This window comes from Azolla caroliniana, unplaced genomic scaffold (genome assembly GCF_043228905.1).
Source record: "Azolla caroliniana isolate FFs.n. ecotype wild unplaced genomic scaffold, voAzoCaro1.0.p SCAF_5, whole genome shotgun sequence".
NCBI lineage: Eukaryota > Viridiplantae > Streptophyta > Polypodiopsida > Salviniales > Salviniaceae > Azolla > Azolla caroliniana.
Window position 1 is genome coordinate 2,391,130 of NW_028230440.1, and position 23,611 is coordinate 2,414,740.

At 36.7% G+C, this 23,611-nt stretch overlaps 2 protein-coding genes across 3 annotated transcripts; one reads left to right on the plus strand and one right to left on the minus strand.

The window, feature by feature from the left end:
* Positions 1 to 3,199: 3,199 nt before the first annotated feature.
* On the plus strand, positions 3,200 to 12,890 carry LOC147863606 (ATP-dependent 6-phosphofructokinase 6-like). Of its 2 annotated transcripts, XM_087319335.1 has the most exons (15): positions 3,200 to 3,214; positions 3,257 to 3,757; positions 6,705 to 6,751; positions 6,826 to 6,865; positions 6,963 to 7,034; positions 7,263 to 7,400; positions 7,654 to 7,812; positions 7,888 to 7,941; positions 8,039 to 8,107; positions 8,192 to 8,321; positions 11,311 to 11,351; positions 11,441 to 11,662; positions 11,763 to 11,811; positions 11,954 to 12,108; positions 12,213 to 12,890. In XM_087319335.1, exons 2-15 carry the CDS (start codon positions 3,353 to 3,355, stop codon positions 12,450 to 12,452), a joined length of 1,821 nt encoding a protein of 606 aa, XP_087175461.1. In that variant the 5' UTR covers positions 3,200 to 3,214; positions 3,257 to 3,352; the 3' UTR covers positions 12,453 to 12,890. The 2 variants fall into 2 exon arrangements, with proteins under 2 accessions (XP_087175461.1, XP_087175460.1); XM_087319334.1 differs by lacking the exon at positions 3,200 to 3,214 and having other exon boundaries at positions 3,233 to 3,757.
* A 2,246-nt stretch (positions 12,891 to 15,136) lies between these two features.
* Positions 15,137 to 19,838, minus strand: LOC147863607 (uncharacterized). The gene is made up of 2 exons (XM_087319336.1): positions 19,681 to 19,838; positions 15,137 to 16,963 (listed from the first exon to the last, which is right to left on the minus strand). The coding sequence occupies exons 1-2, from the start codon at positions 19,701 to 19,703 to the stop codon at positions 15,199 to 15,201; spliced, it is 1,788 nt and encodes a 595-aa protein (XP_087175462.1). The 5' UTR covers positions 19,704 to 19,838; the 3' UTR covers positions 15,137 to 15,198.
* Between the last annotated feature and the right edge of the window lie 3,773 nt (positions 19,839 to 23,611).

Below are 23,611 nucleotides of genomic sequence, written 5' to 3' on the forward strand. Positions count from 1 at the left end.
TGTTGGGCAAATTCTTTCGCTTGTAGAGCTTCTAGGCTCAAAACTATTCCATGGTTAATATCATCATTGATTTGATTATCACTTTCCACTTCACTTTCATTTGATTTAACATCTTGGAACTCATCTTTCTCACTGACCCTAACATTATCGATGGGCATGCTTGTTTTGCAATCAAAATCGTCCAACCATGTGATTCATCAAATTTAACATCTCTTACGCATAAAACTTATTACCTTGAGGACCATAAAGTCTATAACCACTATCGATAACATCAATACCCAAATGTATTCATTTTGTAAATTTTTCATCAAGCTTACTTCTCACTTAGTACATGAATATCGAATGCAACCATAACATCTCAAACTATTTGCATTTGGTCTCTTACCCAAAAATATTTCATATGTTATATATAATTACCAAACACATATGTGGGCATTTGATTTATTAATGTGATCAAATAATGGCAAGCATGTTCATTCACGTCAAGCACCATGGCCTTTGTTATACAATTTTGCATTAGATATGAAATAAATCATGTTGACATTATGGTTTTCCTATTGCATTGATTTCAAACATGCATTTAAATTCACAAAAATTGCAAACTTAATCGTTACAATGTATAAAATATGTACATACCACTCTAGAATATATCATTACTAAATGGAATAAAATACCATGAGCCTCCAAGACTTGATTCTTATGAAGGGCCCCAAACATAAGTATGAACAATCTCCAAAGGTTCTTTACTTGTAATATTCCCCTTTTATTTTTTCTATCTCAAGGTTGGAACATAACAATACATTACATGAAAGGAGAAAATGTGTAGTGATGTTGTTTACAAATGTATTGTTAATGGTAAATGTTATACACGACAATGAAACATATTATATCGAACCAATCATTGGGATGCACACTTGTTATAAAAATAATAATTATAGATTTGCAACAATCACCACATGGGTCATCGTATAGACACATAAGTCAATCCCCATCGTTTATGAATCAGGCTATAGGAGGCCATTACACAATGTAATATGCAATATTGCAAATTAAAACAACATTAATATATGTAGTTATGAAGAGGCAAGGAAAGAGAAGTGACGACAATTGGGTTTTGAACCCGAGAAGTAGTGCTAATAATGTAACAACTTACTGCTAGGATAAGGTGATTAAGATAGAGAGAGAGGGAGAGGGAGACCCGGATGAATATAGCTCGTTGGTAAGCTTGCCCAATGGAAACCAGGAGGTCATGGGTTTAACCCTTACATTCTATTAGGATCGGAACCGGCCACAACCGATTGCTCATATACGTGTTCGGCCCTCGGGTGCAAAGAAAAAACCGAGCAAGGTAATGCACAGACAAAAACAGAAAACGAAAAACTCAGAAATGAGACACGGATATTTTATGTGGAAAACCTGAATCGGGAAAAACCATGTGGAGTCCACAAACTCCAAACATATCACTGTAAGGGGAGGAGTACAACAAGAGGATGCAAGGCAACAACCTTGAACTCTTCTTTGTCAACTGACGACTACAGAATTACACTCACACACACTCTCTCTCTTCACAGTTATAGAGGCAACAACTTTCTCTAACTATATGACAACTATAATGACACAACTACATAACGTAACGATTGCCCTAGATGTATTTATATTAATACAACATTCTGGATTATTTACAAATATGGCCCACTAATGGCACATTTTGACTATTTACAAATATAATCTCCCGAATCAGCTATATAATCAATTTTCGATTTCAGCCTCGGCCGAATTGCCCATTGGTTCCATCCGATTCGGCCCGTGCTCTTCCCATCCGGAGGGACCTATTTTCCCAACACATTCCATAGTGACATATAGTAAATTAAGAGATACATAATCCGGGGTAATAGAAAGGTGAAAATTTTGGATTTTGAACCCAAGACGTAATGCTAGTAATGTAACAAGCTAATTACAAGAGAGAGAACGTATTATTATTTGTGAGAATTATAGAGTAGAACGAGATAACCATGAAATAAAGCATTCATGTGTCCTTACTTGTTTCCCACTAGAGAATCACGTCTTTCACTACACAGGAGCACTAAGATCATGAATGCAACATGCATGATTATTATTCATGACAAACTAAATCTGAACATGGCATATATAGTAAACAGTGACCACAATAAAGATCAATGCTCCTAACCAGCTAATTGTACATCAAACATGTAGAGTCAACATCTTGCAAAAATGTGAAATAGCATATTCAATGTTGGTAGTGCATGCAATCCTTAACATGTAAGCATATATATACAATGAAAACAACATTGCAACGATGTTTTGGCAAACATAGTTGCAATATCTTGACAGAGACTCAGGCATAGTCCATCAATATATATTAAGCATGTATGTACTTCTTCTTGATTTAGCAATTGTGCCCCCTCCACCTTTGATGCATAAGATGATGATGATGTTCAAGTATTGTATCATCATCTATTGTTGCTCATGGCTTACACATGGCATCAAAGGATGAAACATTCACCTACAACTCTCGGTGATTGATTAAATATGGTGAGCAAAACGAGATCCATGAATCATATTTGCTTATGTGAAATGGGAAGGCCTTTCTAAACTAAGAGCCCATGGTGGACGGTGAAAGTTGGGATATACAATAGGGAATAATCGGTCGGTCGGTGGTTTCCACATCATTCGGGAAGACCTATTCCAAAGATGGGCTCATGATCACATTCTCAACAACAAAAAATACAATGCATCATGGACGAGGGAACATGAGCAGGGTTGTCGAGATGACTATACAACCAACCGAGGAATGAGACAAAATCTTCTTCTTCGCTAGCTCATGTAAATGTTTCTGAGAGAGGTGCGTGTGATATGCATCCGTTGATAAGAAAAAGCATTCGATTCGACGCATTAAAGAGAAAAACTAATGGTAGTAGTGTCTACGATATGCATGCATTGATCAGGAAAGCATTCGATGCATTAAAAAGAAGAGCTAATGCGAGAGTGTCCATTACCCATTATGCTCTTGGGCCCAGGGTTGTAGTCACCGAAAAGGTGCGGCTTTTTGGTGAAGGAGCACAAACAAACAAGAATTACCAAAACAATAAAAGAAGACTCAGCACGAAAATATCTAAACACCATTAGCAACACGTGGAATAACGAGAAAAATGCGCAGACGAACAAATGCTCACATTATTTTAGTCTGTCTTCAGTTCTCACTCCTGGGGCCCTTTCTCTCGACGCAAGCCCTCAGCGACGAACAGAAGAAGTCTCTTTCTCTTCCTCCCCCTCAGATCGCACATTTTCCGTCTCTTGATCTGCTTCTCCTTCCAGAGAAAGTTTCATCTCCATGGCTACCTCTACCCTTACTTTCTTCGACCTCCACAGATCTTCCCTTCCTCCTCCATCGTCATCATCAAGTTTCAACCGTTTCGTCTCTGCGAGAAGCTCTAGCCATAATTCGACAAGAGGAGTAAGCATTCCAAAAAGATCGACGCTTTCTTACTGTAAATCTAATTGCTTTGGAAATATATACTGGTTGTATGGCAAATTATATTCGAAAGAGCCACACGAATTTGTTCAAGCTCGAGGAACCACCAAAGTTCAGGCTAATTCATCTTCTTCGCCATCACCATCATCAGCATTTTCCTCTATTGAATCTGAATATGACCCCGTGGACATGAAGATCGTGAGACATGGATCTGCGCTGCTCGAAGATGTCCCTCACTTGACAGACTGGCTTCCTGATTTACCTGTAAGAGTTATTTCATTCTAGTTTCCTTTTTTTTCCCTTTCTTCTTCTTCTCACTACAGTGTTGGTTTAGCTATGGATGCAGAAATAGCAGATTCTTCTATGAATTATTGTTCTTTTTTGCTCATTATTAACTTAGTTTAGCTATGTATGCAATGAACTGAAGTTGGATTACTGCTATATACATTAGCTTATCCTTCTCTTGTAATATTATTCTAATTAGACGTGGATATGGAAATTATCCCTAGGAATCAATCAATATTTTTCCTCATTATATCATTAGTTTACATATGAGATATGTAAAAAGACAGACTTGATTCTGAACATTGCTTATAAAAATTATTATTTGGTTTCTTCATAACTTCTCGTTAGCGTAATAATCATATTGGATATGAAGACAGCTTCCTTGTTTGCCAATTTGGCTAATTCATGTAAGAATTATCATTCTTTTTTCTTGCATAACCTTTGGTTAGCTCAACTTGTTGAAGAGTGACTTTTTATGCTTCTCAAATTTCCTCTTAAAAGTTATGATTCGTTTTCCTTATAATCTTTGGTTTGCAGTCTGGAGAGCAACATATTGCTCTTAAAGCACTCCATTTGACAGGTTTTTCACACGCAAAGATCTATAGGATAAGATCAAATTTCCATACTTTTTTCTTCTCATATACTTATTTTAATTGTTGCTAGTGACCAAGATATCATTGTAATCTGGACAAAACCTTACTTGATTCTGCAAATAAGTAATATTTGACAAGTTTAACGTTTTTTTATTGATCTATGAATCTTACAAATCCATGCAGTATTTATGCACAAGAAGATCAGTTTCTCAATGATTATCATTCTTTTTTCTCACAGCCTTTTCTTAGCATAACTGTTGTTAGCGACCATGATATCATCATACTAAGTAGAATACTTGAATTTTGCAAAAGAGCAATATTTGAAATGATTTTGGTATTTGAGTTGTTTCTGAATTCTTAGATCTATGCATCATCAGATTTCAATTAGTATACATTTTTTTCCTCTCATAACCTCAAGGTAGCTTAACTGTTGCCAGCTATTGTCATTTTATCTTAGTCTGGAACATTAAATTGATTGATTCTGCCAAATGGCAACGTTCAGCTGGTTTCATATTTGATCAACATATCAAGTTTTGCATATCACTCCAAGATCAGATTTCAATAAGTGTCATTATTTTATATTTTATAACCTTAGTTAGCGTAACTATTACTAATGATCACAATCCATTGTCGTCTGGAATGATATATTGCTTGATTCTGAAAAGATCTCTGCAACATCTATGTAGGATGCACTAAAGTATTGATCTATGAGCTTTCAATGTCCATGAACAAAAACATAAAATGATCAATAGTTAAGTAAGCCACAATATGCGAGGATCTCTCATCTACTAGATGTTTATCAAATAGTTTATTACAAATTATTGTTCAAATACACACAAATTTATGGATTGCAAACATATCATGAAACTTTAGGATTCTTGTGAACCTGCTTACTCAACCTCGCATTCTGATAAGTGGAACGATATCCTTATGTAGAACATTTAAGGTATGTTAATCTTCATATTGTTAGATATAGCTTTCATCTCGATTTAGAAGTTATTTTTTCCTATCCAACATACCCTCTTCGACTTTTCTAGCATGATTTCTATCATTTCTCTCTTTTGCCAGAGATCTTGATATTATCTATAGTCTGGAACATTACATTAATTGATTATGTTGCCGTTCATGTAGCTCATATTTGATTGACATATTGATTTTTACAGATTACCTGATATCTATGAGCATATCAGATTTCAATAAGTTTCATCCTTTCTTATTTTATGACCTTAGTTAGCTTAACTGTTGCTAACCATCGTGGTCCTTTGTAGTCTTGCTTGATTCTAAAAAAGATCTCTGCAAATGAGCCACAAAATGTGAGGATCTGTCATCTGCTAAATGTTTATTGAAAAATCTATTGCAAATTATTGTTCAGATAAATAGATAGAATTATGAATTGTGAACATGTCATAGAACATTAGGATTCTTGTGAACCGTCTGTCAATCGCCTTGCATTGTTATAAGTGAAAAGATATCTTTATGTAGAGCATTCAAGTTATGTTAATCTTCGTAGTGCTAGCCCTAGCTTTTATCTTGAGTTTGTAATTTCTTTTTCATGTCCAAAATACCCTCTTCAGTCTTTCTAGCATGATTTCTACGATTTCTCTCCTTCATTTTCTCTATTTAGGAAATGCATGTCTTATCAGTTTGTGTTGTTTGGGTGAAGAAGATGACAATTTTGTTTACTGTTATATATACTTTGTTATTCAAGGTTCTCAGGATTCTCGGAATGGTCTAATTCAAACCTTTGTTGAAAGTTTTTTAAAGTTTAAAACATTCAGTATGAGAAGATGTATCGTCCACAGTCCTGAAGGACTTTGTGAGACAACTCTGTAAAAACAAGGAATTGCAGTTGCAGAATGCATTTGACAAAAAAGCAATTCATCTCTTTTGTGGACATTGCCATTAACTGGGAATCCTTTTCCATATAGTATAACTTTCTCAAACTCATCTTAATATCCCTGGATGCATCGCAAGCAATATTTACCATTTGTTGTCTCATGGGATTTTATGGTCTTTGTCTAAATATTTGTTGTGAGCCGGTGAGATAACAGTGTTCTTTTGTGTCGTGTATTATTTATCTTGAAATAATATAACAGGTGAATATTGGTAACAACGACCATCCTGCATAAGTATAGGCATTATGTGGCATTTGTTTTCTTCTAATGAAAAAGATGTAAATAGAATCCAACTGTATTATGTAATATGTGAAATTATTGTTTTGTAAATCATCATCATAGAATATCTATTGGAAAGAGTAAACAATGGTCTATTATTTTTACTTATCCCTTGTCAATTGCATCATATAATTATATATTGTTTGATGCTTGTTGCAGACATACAATAGTCCTCTCACTTACAATCCAGTCTTTGACTCTGGAAGGTAAAGAGACTTATATTATCAACAATATTTGTTTCCATTTCGTGGTGTCATTATTTCACATGCCCTTATGACAGGTACTATTTTGTTGGCCCAGATGATGTAGTTGCTAAAAATGTGAGTATTATTTTGCGTCAAACCTATTGTTTGCAGTGCATGCATACAGCTATTTGCTATATATGCACATTGAAGTATGTTTTTGTTATGTTCAAAGGTTGTGTCATCACCTCGCGTTCAAGGAGAAGTAATACAACGATATTTTCGTCGTGCGGGTCCTAGAGCAAAGGTATTTATCTTGCTTATCTATTTTTCCACCTCAAAACCGTTAATAATGTACTTTTAGTTGTGCAAAAACATATGTGGTTGTATGAAAATGTTAATTTTATGTGTTAGTTATACAAAATCACCAAATTCTAAATGTTTGTTCTGATTAATTAGATTATGTTATGACTGTATGATGAAAACGTAAAATGTTGTTTAGTTGTACAAGAGCATCATTTGATCTTTCCTGCAGGTTTACTTTAAATCTAATGAAGTTCGAGCTTGCATTGTCACATGTGGAGGCCTTTGCCCTGGCTTGAATACGGTTATTCGAGAGATAGTATGTGGGTTGTGGAATCAGTATGGAGTTCAAGACATAATTGGCATTGAGGTGCTCATCTATTTCTTTGCAAGTTCCCAGTGTATCTCTTTGTGGTCCTTTAAACGAAATATCAACCATGTACAAAAATGAGGCGTAACTTCATCCTAATAAATCTATTACTCAATTGATAGAAAAAATGGATAAAAAGATGATACAAATGGTAAAATACTGTGTTACTGGTGGCTGGTATCTATAAAAACTTGACCATAGTAAGATATTCTTGATTCTAAATGTTTATTACTATCTTTGGATCGATACCCAGGGTGGTTATAGAGGATTCTATGCTCGTAATACTGTACGTCTGGACCCAAAAGCAGTTAACGATATCCATAAGCGTGGTGGAACTGTGCTTGGAACTTCACGTGGTGGTCATGATACTATGAAAATTGTGGATAGTATTGAGGACCGTGGAATCAACCAGGTGCTTTTCTAATAATTTCTCCTTCTGATTCCTTGTTGCAATATAGCTAGCATTGTCTCATTATTTATTTGGTAGGTATATATCATTGGGGGTGATGGAACTCAAAAAGGGGCTGCTGCAATCTACAAGGTATAAATGGAAACTTCGTAGTGTTGTATTATCATTTAAAAAATTCTGATATTTAAAGTAAGGATATGCTGAGGATATGCTGAGGAATCCCAAATAGGAAGTGCGAAAACGAGGCTTGAAGGTGAATGTTACAGGCATACCGAAGACAATTGACAATGATATTGCAGTATGTATCAAATTTCTTATAGACATGCTACTTATTCCTGTTCCTGTTAGCAGGTTTTTGAACTTACTCTTTGTCTTGTTCCAGATTATTGATAGGTCATTTGGATTTGACACAGCAGTTGAGGAGGCTCAACGGGCCATAAATGCTGCTCACACTGAGGCAGAAAGTGCACAAAATGGCATAGGTCTTGTGAAGTTGATGGGTCGACATAGTGGTATTGTACACATTCTCTCTCTGAATGAATTTGTTGCGTATAATTTCGTAGCTCTTATATGAGTTTCAAATACGAAATATAAAGAGGGTCATTTTGGAAACATCTGGCTTACGTGAGCTGTGAAGTTATTGGATTGCCTGCCTGGCCTGACATCATGGTAATGAATTGAAGTAGCATTGACTATAGGTTCACAAAACCCATGCCTTTGCCTGCATCTAAATTTTCCGTATGTGTCTCCCCTCAATATCCCACCCATTTTGACGATAGGTACTACGATGAGATACCATAAAATCTTCATGAAACAATAATCTCCTGGTAGAATTTGGGAGCTGAGATAATCACAACTTCTGTAAATAGAGTGAAGTGTATTAATGGACTGATAAATAAAAATTCTCTCATTCTTTCACCATCACGTTAGCCTATAGAAACTTTTGTTGACCATCAAACTCTGACCGGCATAATTTAAATTCGTAGCTGTTGTGGCTACACTTTCAGACTAGTTGTCTAGTCAACTTTACAATAACCGATTGTCTAGGCTTGCACGGGTTTTTTCTACTTTTGATTTTATCTAGTCAACATCTCAAAACCAAACAGTGCTGGTGGAAGTATCAAAGCAGAAAATAATACCAATGAAAGGATCCTGAGCAATTATCAGTCTTCTCGTCTTTGCAGATAATTTTTTTATCTCTTCACAACATTCATGTCCTTCCATAATATCTTAGATCTCTTTAACAGTTAACTTTCAGTCATCATAGACAATGCCAATAATCAATATCCGTGCTAGAGCATTTTGCAAGATCTTCAAAGAACAGAAATTTGGAAGGAGCAATAATAATGATTTAATATTGGTAAATCATTATTACCCCCCCAATTCCAGAGACCATGTCTCTTTAACAACATTTATGTCCTTCCGTAATATCTTAGATATCTTTAGCAGTTAACTTTCAGCCATGATAGACAATGTCAATAATCTCTATCCTTCCAAGAGCCATTCCCAAGTTCTTCAAAGAAAATTACAGAAATTTGGGAGGAAAATAAACAATGATCATTATTACCCCCCCAAATCCAGAGACCATGGGAACTCTAACAGGCTTGAAACGCGGGCACTGATCATCATCAAGGTCACATGAACTAGCCTATTATTATGCTCTATATGGATCACGCTATTTCTTTTCCATAGTAGATATGGGATCTTTGTAAAACTTATTGGAGTTTCATGAGATACTGCATGTATACTTGCATTAGTTTTGTTTTGTTTGAGAATTGGGAGATGATCCTTCTTTTGATAATGGAGATAACTGTGGTAATAGTTTTGATAGCCTTCATGTTGGGTGATTTTTGTCTTCTGTTGAGATGTGACAAAATTTCAAGGTATTTGTTTTTTAATAATCCTATATCTACTCTTGGGCAACTTATATTGCGTGTGAGAATGAGTTAGCTTTTGGTTCAAAGCATTTATTCATGATGAGCTAAAAACTCTAGAGGTGAAGATTACACTCAAAATGTCAAAATGTTTGGGCTTATATGTATGCATATTTTTCACTTGTATTCTTTTCTACTCTTGGTAAATTAATAATGTGAGTGAGAATGACTTGGTTTTTATCCTAGGTATTCATGATGAGTTGAATGAATGAGGTGAAGTTTACTCTAAATTTTTTTAATTGTACATGCATATTTTCACTTGTATTCTTTGACTAGAGAAGTTACTCTTTCTTCTCATTTTATCTTTATTCCAAGGTTTACTTCACTTTTCACACATATGTAATATGTATAAAGTTTAAAAGTGTAACAAATTGCATGCCTAATGTTGTAAATGATCAAAATTACCTCAAATGATTTCAGAAGTTGGAGACTCCAATTCTTTATTATGCTATGTTCTTGGTTTGTTAAAGTTACTTGCAGAAGCTGATCCATGATTAATCATGGAAGATGGCCATATAGAATTAGACTGTGTGAGGTTTTGTATATTTTCCTACAAAGCAGAACCTTGTGTAAATCTTCATATTATTGTGAAATGAAACTAGATTGAACTTGAGTAACATGGTAGAAAAACATGAAATGAAGCAAGTGATAGCAATGACCTTAATCGACTCACTATCCCTTTTAACTACGTGAACCTAGTGCAGTGACCCCAAGTTTAGCCAGAAGTCTGTTTGTTGCTTGGGAAAATAAGTCAGACATTTCTATCAAAACAAGTGTAGGTTTTTTGCTTCACAATATCTACTTTCTCTTTGCCATTCTCTCTGCATACATGCAAATTGATATCTTTTTTGCTTCATTGAATGGTCTCTCTTCAACCTTCTATTTTCCGATGTTGTGCCCCCTTATTGCAGCCTGGTTTTCTCTTACACATAAACTGATTTCAGGACCTTCTATCAATTTGCCAAATTTCTCTAAGTGGCATAGTTTGTTGATTTTTCTTCTTTCTTTTTCTGTCCACCACCACAGCTCCATTTTGATATCATGCATTCCAGTTTTGTTTATTAAACTTTCATGAATGCATTAAAATATCCTTCATTCATCATGAAAATATATTTAGCATGTACTAACTCTAGGTGAGATTGTTTCCCCATTCCATTTCTCTAACTTCCATGTATTGTAATGTAAACTAATGTAGGATGTGTTTTGTGTTCATTACTAGCACTACATAATCCTTAGAAAACATATTGAAATGGTAGATGCCTCCTTGCCAAGGTACATCTCTAGCCTTGTGAGCATCATTACATTGATCCAGAGTTACATGTATTGGCCAAACTCTCTTAGAGCACAAAATGAGCTCTAAGAGGCATAGTAAAAACACCAATCTGGAATGTAAATGAATTGATTAAGCAAGGAGAATCACTAAATTAGTACCATCAATTTTTAAATCAGAAAGACATGTACCATTAGAATTTAAATAAGGAAGACTTACCCCTTCATGTTTATTTCACTTGGGATATTTATTTTGACACTTTCAGTTAGTGCGCTAATATGAAAGGCTGCCTTGCAGGATATATTGCAATGTTTGCAACTCTTGCAAGCCGTGATGTGGTGAGGTTTTTATTGTCATTACTACCCAATGTTACCTCTGCACACTAATGAGCCCATATGAAGATGAGAAACTCGTGTTTGCTATGCAGGATTTATGTCTGATACCCGAAGTTCCCTTTTATCTAGAGGGCAAGGGTGGTTTGTATGAATTTGTAGAGCGCCGCCTCCGAGAGAATGGTCATATGGTTATAGTTGTAGCCGAAGGTGCTGGACAAGAACTTCTAAAGACTTGTGGGAAAGAAAGCGGTTGTGATGAATCAGGGAATCAATTGCTCCTTGATATTGGCTTATGGCTTTCAGAGAAGCTCAAGGTAAACGAAGTGACTCAATTCAACTCAGTGTCATGTATAAATACACTCTCAAGCGATTTGTATTAACCAAATTAACTACTTTTTCATTATTACCATGAAGGATCATTTTATTTCAACAAAGAAAGGGTCTTTGAATCTTAAATACATTGGTAAGCAGTACTACATTACAAAAGCAACCATGAAAGTACATACTCATGTTAATCTACTTGCTATTTGTTCAGAAGTATTAACCATTGTTGGCAATTTTAATCTACTGATGATTTTTGGCCTAAAATTATGGTAAATTTTCAGATCCAACATACATGATTCGAGCTATTCCTAGTAATGCATCAGATAATGTGTACTGCACTCTACTAGCGCAAAGTGGTATTCATGGTGCAATGGCTGGATATACAGGGTTCACCGTTGCACCTGTGAATGGTCGTCACTCATACATTCCCATCTCGGTGATTATATCCATTCAAAACAGTCTTCTTTTTTCACATCCTGTTTTTTCCACATAATAAGCTTCTAAGCCAAATTTGCCTCTTTGATTGGTTGATTGATGCAGAGAGTAACAGAAAAACAAAATCGTGTCAACATTTATGATAGAATGTGGGCTAGATTGCTCTCGACAACAAATCAGCCAGCGTTTATTGATGCTGAAATGTCGGACGATGAAGAGAGCTCGACTACATCTCTATCTTTTTCATCTTCATCTCCACAGATAACATCCTCTCTGCATCAAAAAAGCACAAACGGGGTTCTATTAACACAAAAAGAGCTTGACGGGGTAGCTAAAATTGAGTGAGAAAAAGAATTTTGTATTCTTAGCAGAGTCGCTCTGCCCGAATAACACACAAACTTCCATCACATATCTCCCCAATCAATAGTCTATACACCTTTTGTCTAGACATAAAGGTGATAATTCTAAAACAATTCACATGCGATCCAAAGCACGGGTTTCACATGTCAAGAAGACTACTAAAATGAAAGACGAGTGAAATCCCTTCAGCAACTTATCTTTGTACCATTGCAATCACTACTAGTTTGGCAAAGCTCTACTTCTGTAGAGAGTTGCTAATATGTTGAGTTCACCTCATTCAAACATTAAAGTCGATTCACATTTTCTTTATATAAAATTTATGTAAAATGTCATCATCACCAAATTATATTTTATGATCAATGGATTGCTTTGGTCAGAGACATTACAACAATCTTGGGTAATAAAAAATTGAAGTGCTCATTCTATGTGTGAGTACTCTCTATCATGTTGCATGTCTAAAATTATTTCCTTGTTAAGCATATCCAATGTCTTTTAGCAAAGAATGCCAATGCTAACGAAATGTTAAATAATTGCTAAATGAATGAGGTTTGACGTTCACTGAAGTAGAGAGAAATACTGCATTGTCCTATGAAGCCTTCATATACTACTATTAACTTTTGTGCCATGTTCTAGATCCCATGATAATTCCCCTTCCCCATTCATGTCATTTCTCTAGGTACTTCTATATTGACAACTTCTGTTGATGCTCAAAAAACACCAAAATGGTCACTATGCAATAGATGAAGCAACAATTTGTTGATGCTGAAACAACTTTCAAGCGTTTGTCAAGTAGTGCTATAGCCAGCACAATGAATCTAAATTATACATTGCTATCCTCTTTCTGATTGTAAATAGATTCATGGTTAATTTAACTTCAGTAAATTAATCCTTAAATATGAAATGGTAATTAGAGAACTCAAGGTGTTTGGGCAATCATATGAACCCATAATAATAATGAAATAAACGGTTCAATGTGTATTTATCTTTATTCACAACATAGCAATTACATTTATTCATACATATACAATTGCATGCTGGTCTAATTATTTATTTCCTGTGTGTGTGTGTGTGTGTGTGTGTGTGAGAGAGAGAGAGAGAGAGAGAGAGAGAGAGAGAGAGAGAGAGAGAGAGAGAGAGATTTGTACCTTCCACCATTTCGCAAAGGGATTTCTGGGAAGTGGGCATACTGTGCTACTCTATTTTCAAAACAATGTGACTAGTAACAATGTCTATTGCTAATGATTAATTTGAAATGTTGGCTTATAGAGTGGCTTGTGTAGCTAATGTGTTTGATGCCAACAACCGAAAATAAATTACCTGACATGTGCGCCCAAGCTTTAAACTTTAAAATTCCCTTCCATTACAGTACCAAAAGGAATTTCATCAGTTGAACAGATCACCAAATGACGGTGTACATGATACAAACAAATCAAACACAAATACAAGTAACATTTATTGAATAGAGAATGACAGTCAACCTAGAATATATAATTATCTCACCATTTTGACAAACAAAGCACATTGTTTTTTATCCTCAGCTTATAGAGTGTCTTGTGGAGCTTGCGTGTTTGATATGATGAGTGAAAATAAACTACCTTGACATGCACATAACCAAGACTTAAAATTCCTTTTCATTATAGTATTTGAAGGGGTTTCATCAATCAAAGAACAGAACAACGAATAAAGGGGTACATGATCCACACATATCAAAACACAAACACAAGTAACAATTCTTGGATAGACAAATAGTCTACCTAGGATATATGATTATCTCCCCATTTTGACTAGTGAAGCATTTTGTTTTTTGTCCAAATATCTGCATCAATCTTAGTGTTTTGGTACTCATCTTCATTTGACACTGCATTATATTCTTGATACCCCATGGAAGCTTATTTTGGTGGGTACTATTAATATGAACTAAAGAAAAGACAAATATTGAGTACATCTTGTAATCGGACAGGGGTATTTCATTTGGCTTCATCATGAAGTGACTCAATTTCCATAAATAGTTGAAAATATATTTGCCATTGATTCAAAGCATTGCAAAACAATCACAAGTAAGATTTTCTTCAGTAATATTAAAATCGCATGTCAGCCTTCACCACAATATCATTAAATAAACATTGTATAAATTACTGGCATCTGACAAATCACAGCAAGATATGTTTGCACGTACCAAAATGCCTGTCTGCAAAGTATGAGCTGCCAAGATTGCTGTCATGATGATCATTGCCACATAAGGTAGACTGTTTTGCACCGTAGAGATAAAACACATTATAATCAGGAGGATGGGATATTCGCCAAATATTAACTTCAGGTTTTAAGCTGACCCTGTTTGATCAATATATATACTTCTTATACACATATTAGATTCTAGCATTAACAGGTGATTTTGAACAAAAGCAAAGCCTCATAGAAATGACCATTATCCTTTGACTTACTATATAAATGTTTACTGGTGGGTGCCCTCATCTTTCCTGTGTAGCTAAAACACACATTTGGCCAACAAAATAATTATTTACCGCGTTAAGTACACCTAGACATGGGCATGAAAATGTATTGACTCATAAAAAAAATCAACATTCAACCTCATGCTACAGAGAAACAATCTTTTGATCACTTTCAATGGTTATGCAAAGAAATACATCTGATCAAATTTATTGTTATCACACATCTTGGCTTGTTGATAAAATATCACCACGAAAGAAATTGAGGACGTGCACCAACCAAGTCATTCATCTGATTTTATGACGCAATCCTGTTCCACCATTGCATTCATGAGCTCTGTTGCTTCTGATTTCCTATCTTTCTTATTCAGCAGACGGAGAAGATGCTGGAGCTGCCGTGACTGTACTTTAATATTGCCTTTATCCATGACATACTTGCATAATTTTATACCTTTGTCAAGCTGTCGAGCTCGATTCAGCGCATCAAGAATAGCTGTAGCCTCTCTTGTTAACAGTTTTGGATTAGTGGCTAACAACTCATCAAACATGTCACCTACATCATCAAATTTGGATGCAATACTAAATGTTTGCATTAGCATATTGAAAGTGCTTATAGGCAACTGCAATCTTTCAGCTTTTAGCTCACTTAAGAGCTGTTTGGCTTTCTCTAGCTTATACAAATTGCAACAGCCTCGCAACACTATCACATAGCTGGTTACATCAGGCGTACATACACCACCTTTCATTGTGTCTAAAACCCCTAATGCTTCAGCAAGCTTTCCACTTTTGATAAGTCCACGTAGTAGAATATTGCAAGAATCAGGAGACAACTTCTCCCCTTTCTCTGATGCAGTTTTAAATTCCCCCACTGCTTTCTCAACATCATTCACCTTGCATTGGTTCACAATAAACAACCTTTTGGTGTCAGTTGTAGGTGTGCATCCATCTGCTTCCATCTCCCCTAAATGCTGGGTTGCTTTGTCATATTGTCCCAACTTTAGGTATCCTTTAATTATACAATTATGTGTTGTGATGTCTGGTTTAAGACCATTTGATTTCATCCCTTGAAAAAGCTGGAGCGCTTCATCCATCTTCTTTTCCTGGCACAGATCGCTGATTAGAGTATTGTATATATCCATATCTGGGTTAAGACCCTTTTCATGCATAACTTCACAGCATTTCATAGCCTCATCTATTTTGTTGGACTTACACATAGACTTCACAAGCATCTTGTAAGTCTGAATATTTGGTGGGCAATCATTTTTTTCCATCTCCTCCACCACCTTCTGTGCAAATTCTATCTCATTGGATCGAGCATATACTGCAACAGCAGAATTAAAGTAGTCTATTTTACCCTCAATGCTTTCATCCGATAATCGCTGTATCAACTTCTCTGCCCTTTCATAATCACTGGCCTTAATGAAACCAGTCAATGCGGCATCATAAACCTTTGGGTTAGGACTGAAACCAAAAGATTCCATAATCTCTGGAATTTCCTCTGCTTTAGATGCCATGCCAGCTTTCCCAAAGTAATGAACTAAAGTGACAAATAATTTAGGGTTGACAGGCATGTCACTCTCTTTCATCTCCTTAAGAATCTCCAAGGCCTTTTCAAACTTGCCTGATCGTATTAAGTTTCTGAACATTGTACTATAAACATGTTTGCTGTGTTCATAACCCTCTTGTTTTCCCGCCCAAATGAAAAATTTCTCTGCAAAGTCAGATCCCATGTTTTGGACTACCCTTGATACCAGATGATGACTGAGTTTTCCTGAGTATTCACCTAAAGCTTCCTCAACATCTGTATTCCATGACTTACCTCCACAAACTTCTAGCACCTTCCTTAAATTGCTTTTAGCCTTGGGAATAGTAGGATCTAGTTCTACTTGGTTTGTTGAAATGTCTGAACTATTCATAAGATCCACTGTCTCAGCTGAGAATGATCTGCAGCAGTGCTTTCTAGACGCAATACCGAAGCTAATCCTCACTGTCAAATCAGATTTGGGAGCTACCAATGGGGGGTCACCAAGAAGCTTGTATGCCTGCCAACTGCAAAGGGAAATGTTTTAGATAAGTAGTTGGAATAGAAATCCCAGCAGTAAAAGTGATGAAGCCTCCCCTTTTGCTTTGTAATTTCCTTTTTTCCCTATAGATATTAAACTATTTACAGCCATTCTTGGAGAAAAAAGACCTTACAGCCTCTGCAAGGACCAGGATGATAGTTCTGACTTATAAATGATGCTGTCAAAACTTATGCATCCAAAATTACAGGGCTATTCTGATTCATTTCAAATATCTTACTTCAAATTTTTAGAACAGTTATTTTCTGTAAATCCTAAATATAAACGCATGTATGATTACAGTATACATGGAAACAATAATGTGATAACACTCCATTTTCTCCATTAACATTTTTGCACATCTACATATTGACATGGTAAACGAGGGCATCCAATCCCTTGCTAGCACGTTGACACAAGTAGATGAAGAGTTTTGCATGGTTTACGGTGAAAATGTCTAACATCAATAAGTGTGAAACACTGTATCACAAGGAAGTATGAAATCACAAAACAGGGAATACAGTTTCCATTAATGTTGATTAAAATAATGCATGCCTTTATTTTTTGCAAGCCTATATGAGAAGATTTCAATGATAACTAAAAAGGCTTAACTTCCTTCACATGCAAATATTCTTGAGGAGAAAATAAAAATGAAAAAAATGAATCTACTTCTTAACCTACTGCAGCAAAACTACAGAGATACGTTCAAATGACATGATTTTACACAACATGAAAAACATGGAAATCATACAGAGAGAAAATTAAGCAACTAAATCATATTAAGATACAAGAAGTTCTTGATAAAAACTCAAACACTTCGATTCTATAAGTCCTACTGCAGCAAAACTACAGAGAAACGTTCAAATTACTTGATTTTACAAGACATGAAAAACATGCAGAAAAACTAAGCTAAAGGCATTCAAACTATTTTGATGCTTCCAAAATAAAGAGTATAGCATACTGCAAGATAAAAATAGTTCAAACACTCTGATAAAATGCCTAAAAACAAGTGTAAGAGAAAGACAAATATAGAATAATTGAAGGGAAAATGGTTGAATGCTACAAGAACTGAAAACAAGCATGGAAAGATCATACTGAGAGAAATGCAGAACACATATCAGAAGGAAAAGTATAAAAGACGTTCAGATTAAAACCAAGGACTGTCTTAGTAGTGAAAGTCGAATAATATAAATAACAACTGTCCGGAAAGCCTGTGCAGAAAATAGATAGCTTTTCAAACGAAAGACAAAAGACACAGATAAGCTGTGTTAAAAAGAAGATAGAAATGCAGGATTTAGTGCGATACTGCACGAAATTGGATGGTTTGATAAACAGCACAAGAGATTCTATGTCAATGAAGGTAAAATATTCCACTGCAACAAGACCTTAAAACAAGTGTAAATCATTCCGAGAGACAAATGTATCATAGTTAAGAAAAAACGAAGCTCAAAATCAAGTTCTTGATGAAACTAGACGTCTTCCCTTGGTAAGTCTAGTAAATCTAAGTACACATAGAGATTTCTCGAGATAATGCAGCAAAAAAACAAGTTCTTCACACACTTCTGCAGAGGTTAGATGAATTCCATCAGTAACACCGATAAACTTAACAAAATATGGTTCATAAATTCGCATTCTTGTCTGGTTTATAAACATTAAATCTAACAGGATCAGGTTCAGAAAATAATCACCTTCTCGTCCGATCTAGAAGCTTTAAAATCAAATAGAATCTGATCCATAAACTAACATTCTTGTCCGATAAATATTTCCTAAATCTAACAGAATCTCGTTTATATGATCATATTCTTATCTAAACTGGAAATTTTCAATGTAACGGAATCTGGCCCATAAAAATCACATTCTCGTCTGATGTAGAAGATTTAGAAATGTTGATTATCTATAATTCTTTCACACAGTAAACGTGCTTCTTTCACCATCAATAGATCTTTGTTCGTTCAATCCTGGTCTCGTGAAAACATTTTCAAGATATTTACATGATATTCACGTGAACAAGAAACAGATAGAGAGACAGTGGAACGCAATAAACGTTTGAAACGTCATGAAAGTGTCAAGAAGAATCAGCAAAGAACGAAAAAAACTTCACATCATACAATGTAATGAAAAGGCAAAATAATTTTTTTCTGACCTATCTGTAGACGCACAATATAGTCTGTAATGGCTGAAACGCCATGAAAATCATGAAGAAAATTGGCATAAATTTCAAATGCAGCGAAGAAGCGCGGGAAAGCTTGTATGGTCAAAATGCAGACGCAATGATTAGCCATGCCTGCTAACTTTAACAAAGTTATGGTGGAAGATGGATCTTTCTCGATCATGGATGAATGCAATACATAGAGATACTATATTACTAGCAACATTAATGCTTAAACAAAATAAACATTTCTTGATTGTTGTGAAAATGAGGCAATTCTATGATGGTTGGCGCGGCAGGAGAATCACGAAGAAACAGAAAAAACTTGAAATGATATTCAAATGTAAAGAAGCACCACAGGAAGTCCAATCTGTTCCATGGATGCATAGAAAAACGCGTGATCTGTGACGGTTGAAATTACGAACTTCCATGAAAAAACGTGAAAGGATTAGGAGAGGAAGAAGAACAGGTACCAAAAACAGACATGGTAGAGAAGCAGTATTACTATGAAAAGAAGGAGAAACTCTAAACAGTCAGACATAAAGAGATGGACTTACAGAGAGATCCGAGGTCGAGCCATCGTCGTCTGCGCAAAAGAGTTCCTTCTTAAAACCCTAAATCTCTGTATATGTAACCTAATACAAAATGTAAGTAAGACCGACTGACAACACTGCTTTAATTCTAGGGTTTTAGTTTTTTAGTCATAATCGTGGTTATATCTCATTAGCATAATCTCTTGTTGTTTCTCTAGTCTCAAAGAGAGCATGCTCGGGTTTTACTTCCAACATTTTCTTTGGTTTGCAGTTTTCCTAGACAAGCTCGACCAATCTCTACTCTCTATCATACACACTAGCAACATCATCCTATGCAACTTATCAGCATGTTTGTACATTGCTACGCCTTTGGTTCATGTCAAGCGCTCTCTAGTCTCAACGAGAGCATGCTCGAGTTTTACTTCCAGCATTTTCTTTGGTTTGCGGTTTGCCTGGACAAGCTCAATCAATCTCTATTCTCTATCACACACACTAGCAACATCATCCTATGCAAGATATCAACATGTTTGTACATTGTTACGCCTTTGGTTCATGTCAAGCGTTAGACATCCTGCACTGCTCTGTCCGATCTGCCCCTAGGATAAAACATTACATCAATGCCATACTAGTAGTTGGAAAATAGTAATGCCATGTCATTAGCTTGAAACTAATGATTATCTCCTAGAACGATGTTACATGAAGTAAGTTGTCGGCCATCGAGAACATGCCATTGACCACATCAATAACTCTAAATGCACATACGATAGTGGCAAGTTAGCATGCATTGTGGAAGTTGTTCAATTAGTAGTAATGATGCTTCATAACATCACTTCTATAATGGTGTTACTTTGGTTTTTTCCTCATAATTATATGTGTTTGTGACATATTTGATTCTGGAATGTTACAAAAGTTTTGCAAAACATTAATATACAAGGTTTTCCCTTGACTCAACCTCATTCATATTTTTTTATAAAGCAAGGTTTTGCTATCTAGACAACCTCTTCTCATTCTGGGAAGCAATAGCCCTTGCCAAGCGTATCAACAACAAGGTAGCAATGGTGCTACTAGATTTTAAGAAAGTATATGACAAGGTATGTTGGAACTTTCTAGAAAGTGTGATGGGGAAACTCGACTTTCAAGAGACATGGATCAAAGGCATTGCAGGACTTTATAGGAATGACAACAGTTGTGTTTCACTAGCAAGTGAAAGGGGCCCCTTTTTCCGAATATCTCAATCTGTACGACAGGGATGCCCACTAGCTCCATATTTCTATTATACGCTGAAGCACTCTCTTGCGTTCTCAACTCGCGACATCTCAACCTACGTGGTCTTCCCGTACCTCATTCTCACCAAAGCATCTTGGATATAGAATTTGCAAATGACACAACGGTCTACCTACAAGGGGACTTGGAAAACCTCCAAAAGCTAGAAAGTGGGCTAGTTGTATTTTGCAAGAGATTCAATGCCATGATCAATTGGCACAAATCTTGCGCAATATGGCTCTCTCAGGAAACACATCCGGTGTGGCACCCACGTCCCGCTTTCAAATGGATCAATCAAGGAGTGAGCACCAAATATTTGGGTTTCCAAATTGGTTTCAACATACCGTTGGAGACTATGATTGCACCCGTTATCCATTCCATTCGACAAAAGTTGATACATTGGAGCTCGAAAAAACTGTCGTTAGTGGGTCGCATCATAGTGGCAAATCAGGTACTACTTGCAATAGCATGGTACAGTCTATCGTGTTGGACAATCTCCAAGGAAAGTATACATCAGATTCAACGACTGGTCCGCAACTACATTTGATCTGGTAATGAAGAGGTGCATGGGCAAGCCCGAACGGTCCCCTCGTCACAAGATGGCCGAACGTACAAGAAAGACACAAACACACACACAAAATGCTTGTACGCCTTTATGAGGAGGAGAGGTGCATGGGCAAGCCCGAAACGGTCCCTCGTCACAAGACGGTCGAACGTACACGAAAGACACAAACACACGCACAAATGCTCGTACGTCTTTATGAGGAGGAGAGGTGCATGGGCATGCCCGAAACGCTCCCTCGTCACAAGACGACCAAACGTACAAGGAAGACACGAATAAAGAAAGAAGGAGAGAAAGAAACACGAATGATATCGACCAAAGAGATAAATACGTGTTTAATTCCAACGCAAGAGGACCCTTTATAAAATAGGGTTTTGTTTACAATGGCAACTTATAGTTAACCACAAGCTCAATCAAAACATAAATATTAAATGCCCTCAGAGACAAAAGCAAATCCGAACACGGCGAAGATGAACACACGAGCACGAACCACGACCACCCGAATGGCGAGCACACGGGCTCGCAATGACGAACGGGGCGGAGCAACGTCGAGCCAATGAAACTTGGGCTCACGAGCACTTCGAGTGCCGACACGAAGAAGACGAACACGTGGCGATGGGGGGATGAAGGGGTATGAGATGAAGAGAAGTGATGAATAAAAAGATGAAGAGCTTCGAAGGAAAATTGGCGATAGTCTCCTCCTCCCAAAACGTCTTCCCGAATGAGCCCCCCTCAACCTCCTTTTATAGGAAAAAAGAAGGGGGGGTCGCCAAATTTGTCTAAATGAAAAAGGAATAAAATTCCTTAAATCACACTACATGGTAAGACTAGATTTGAACCATGTACCTCTAACTAGTAGTCAATGTCACTTTCCACTAACCCACTAACTCTCGCTTTAACAATATATAATTTTATCTCTATAACTTCTTAGTTTGTGTCTCCTCTGCATTTTATCTCTCTTCTCTCTTACTTTTTGCACGGGCTTCTATGTATCCTTTCCACTCTTTCTTTTCCCTTTTATTTTGCATATGCACAACTAATCGCTTTGTATGCACACACATTGCACATGCACATTTTTGACCCCCCCTTTCGCCGGTTTTTCCCACTCTCGAGCACGCCACATCACGACAACGTAAGATCAGTTGGGACCTTTTGCAATGGACATGGCGTGATCCCTACGCGGGGCAAGGAAGCAAACCCATCCCTTTCTTCCAATTCACAACTAGATTGGGTCACCACATTCTAGCTGGTCAAACCGCCCGAGAGTTAGCTGTTGCGAAGGTCTAGCACACATTTCAAGTTCCTCCCACAATAATCACCAAGTTTTGGCGGAAAATCTGGAAACAACAACACGTGAGGCGAATTACCACGTTCTAATGGCTATTAATACATAAGTCCCTACCGGTGGGAGCATGGCAACGTGGGAACCTTAGCTCTCCTAATTGTGTAGAGTGCCCACATGCAGTAGAATCAATACGACACGCTTTATGGGACTGCCCAACGTCCCATCGAATATGGCGAGGGGTTGGCCACTTGTTACAATTATGCCAGGTGCAAGGCTCAATCAAGTGGGGAAATATATGCAGTAGAATCGATACGACACGCTCTATGGGACTACCCAACGTCCCATCAAATATGGCAGGGGGTTGGCCGCTTGTTGCAATTATGCCAGGTGCAAGGCTCAATCAAGTGGGGAAATATATGTTGGCTATCATGGCAGACCGCAGTTGGCAGATACGAGCATTAAGAGGAGGGGATGACTTTGGTGATAAAAGCACAAGAGGTATTTTTCTCCTCTAGGGGCAATGTCCACTCCACTCCTCTTAATGACAAATCTCAAGAGGTTTTGGAATTGGTCAACCCAATAACTCTTTGGATTCTATGGAAACAACGATGTAGGTGAGTCTTCTCCAACCAAACCGCACATCCAACAAGGTTATTGCAAGAGATATGGAGTGAAGTTGCAGCCACTTTGAAGAGACAATATGATGGCCTTAAGGGCGGCTCCGATGGAGTTGAAAGACAATGAATAGCCTTCATCCAACAATGGTTGTCCTCTCCCTTATTTGAGTCAGTGGGCATCCACATAAGATGGAACTATCGCGTCCCTACAGGGATTTGTACATAATC

Coding starts and splice junctions, on each gene's coding strand:
- LOC147863606 (XM_087319335.1), top strand. CDS start 3,353: ATGGCTACCTCTACCCTTACTTTCTTCGACCTCCACAGATCTTCCCTT. Junction 7,035..7,262: donor GTGCGGGTCCTAGAGCAAAG/GTATTTATCTTG, acceptor TCTTTCCTGCAG/GTTTACTTTAAATCTAATGA. Junction 7,813..7,887: donor AGGACCGTGGAATCAACCAG/GTGCTTTTCTAA, acceptor TTTATTTGGTAG/GTATATATCATTGGGGGTGA.
- LOC147863607 (XM_087319336.1), bottom strand. CDS start 19,703: ATGGCTCGACCTCGGATCTCTCT. Junction 16,964..19,680: donor GCTCGACCTCGGATCTCTCT/GTAAGTCCATCT, acceptor TTCCCTTTGCAG/TTGGCAGGCATACAAGCTTC.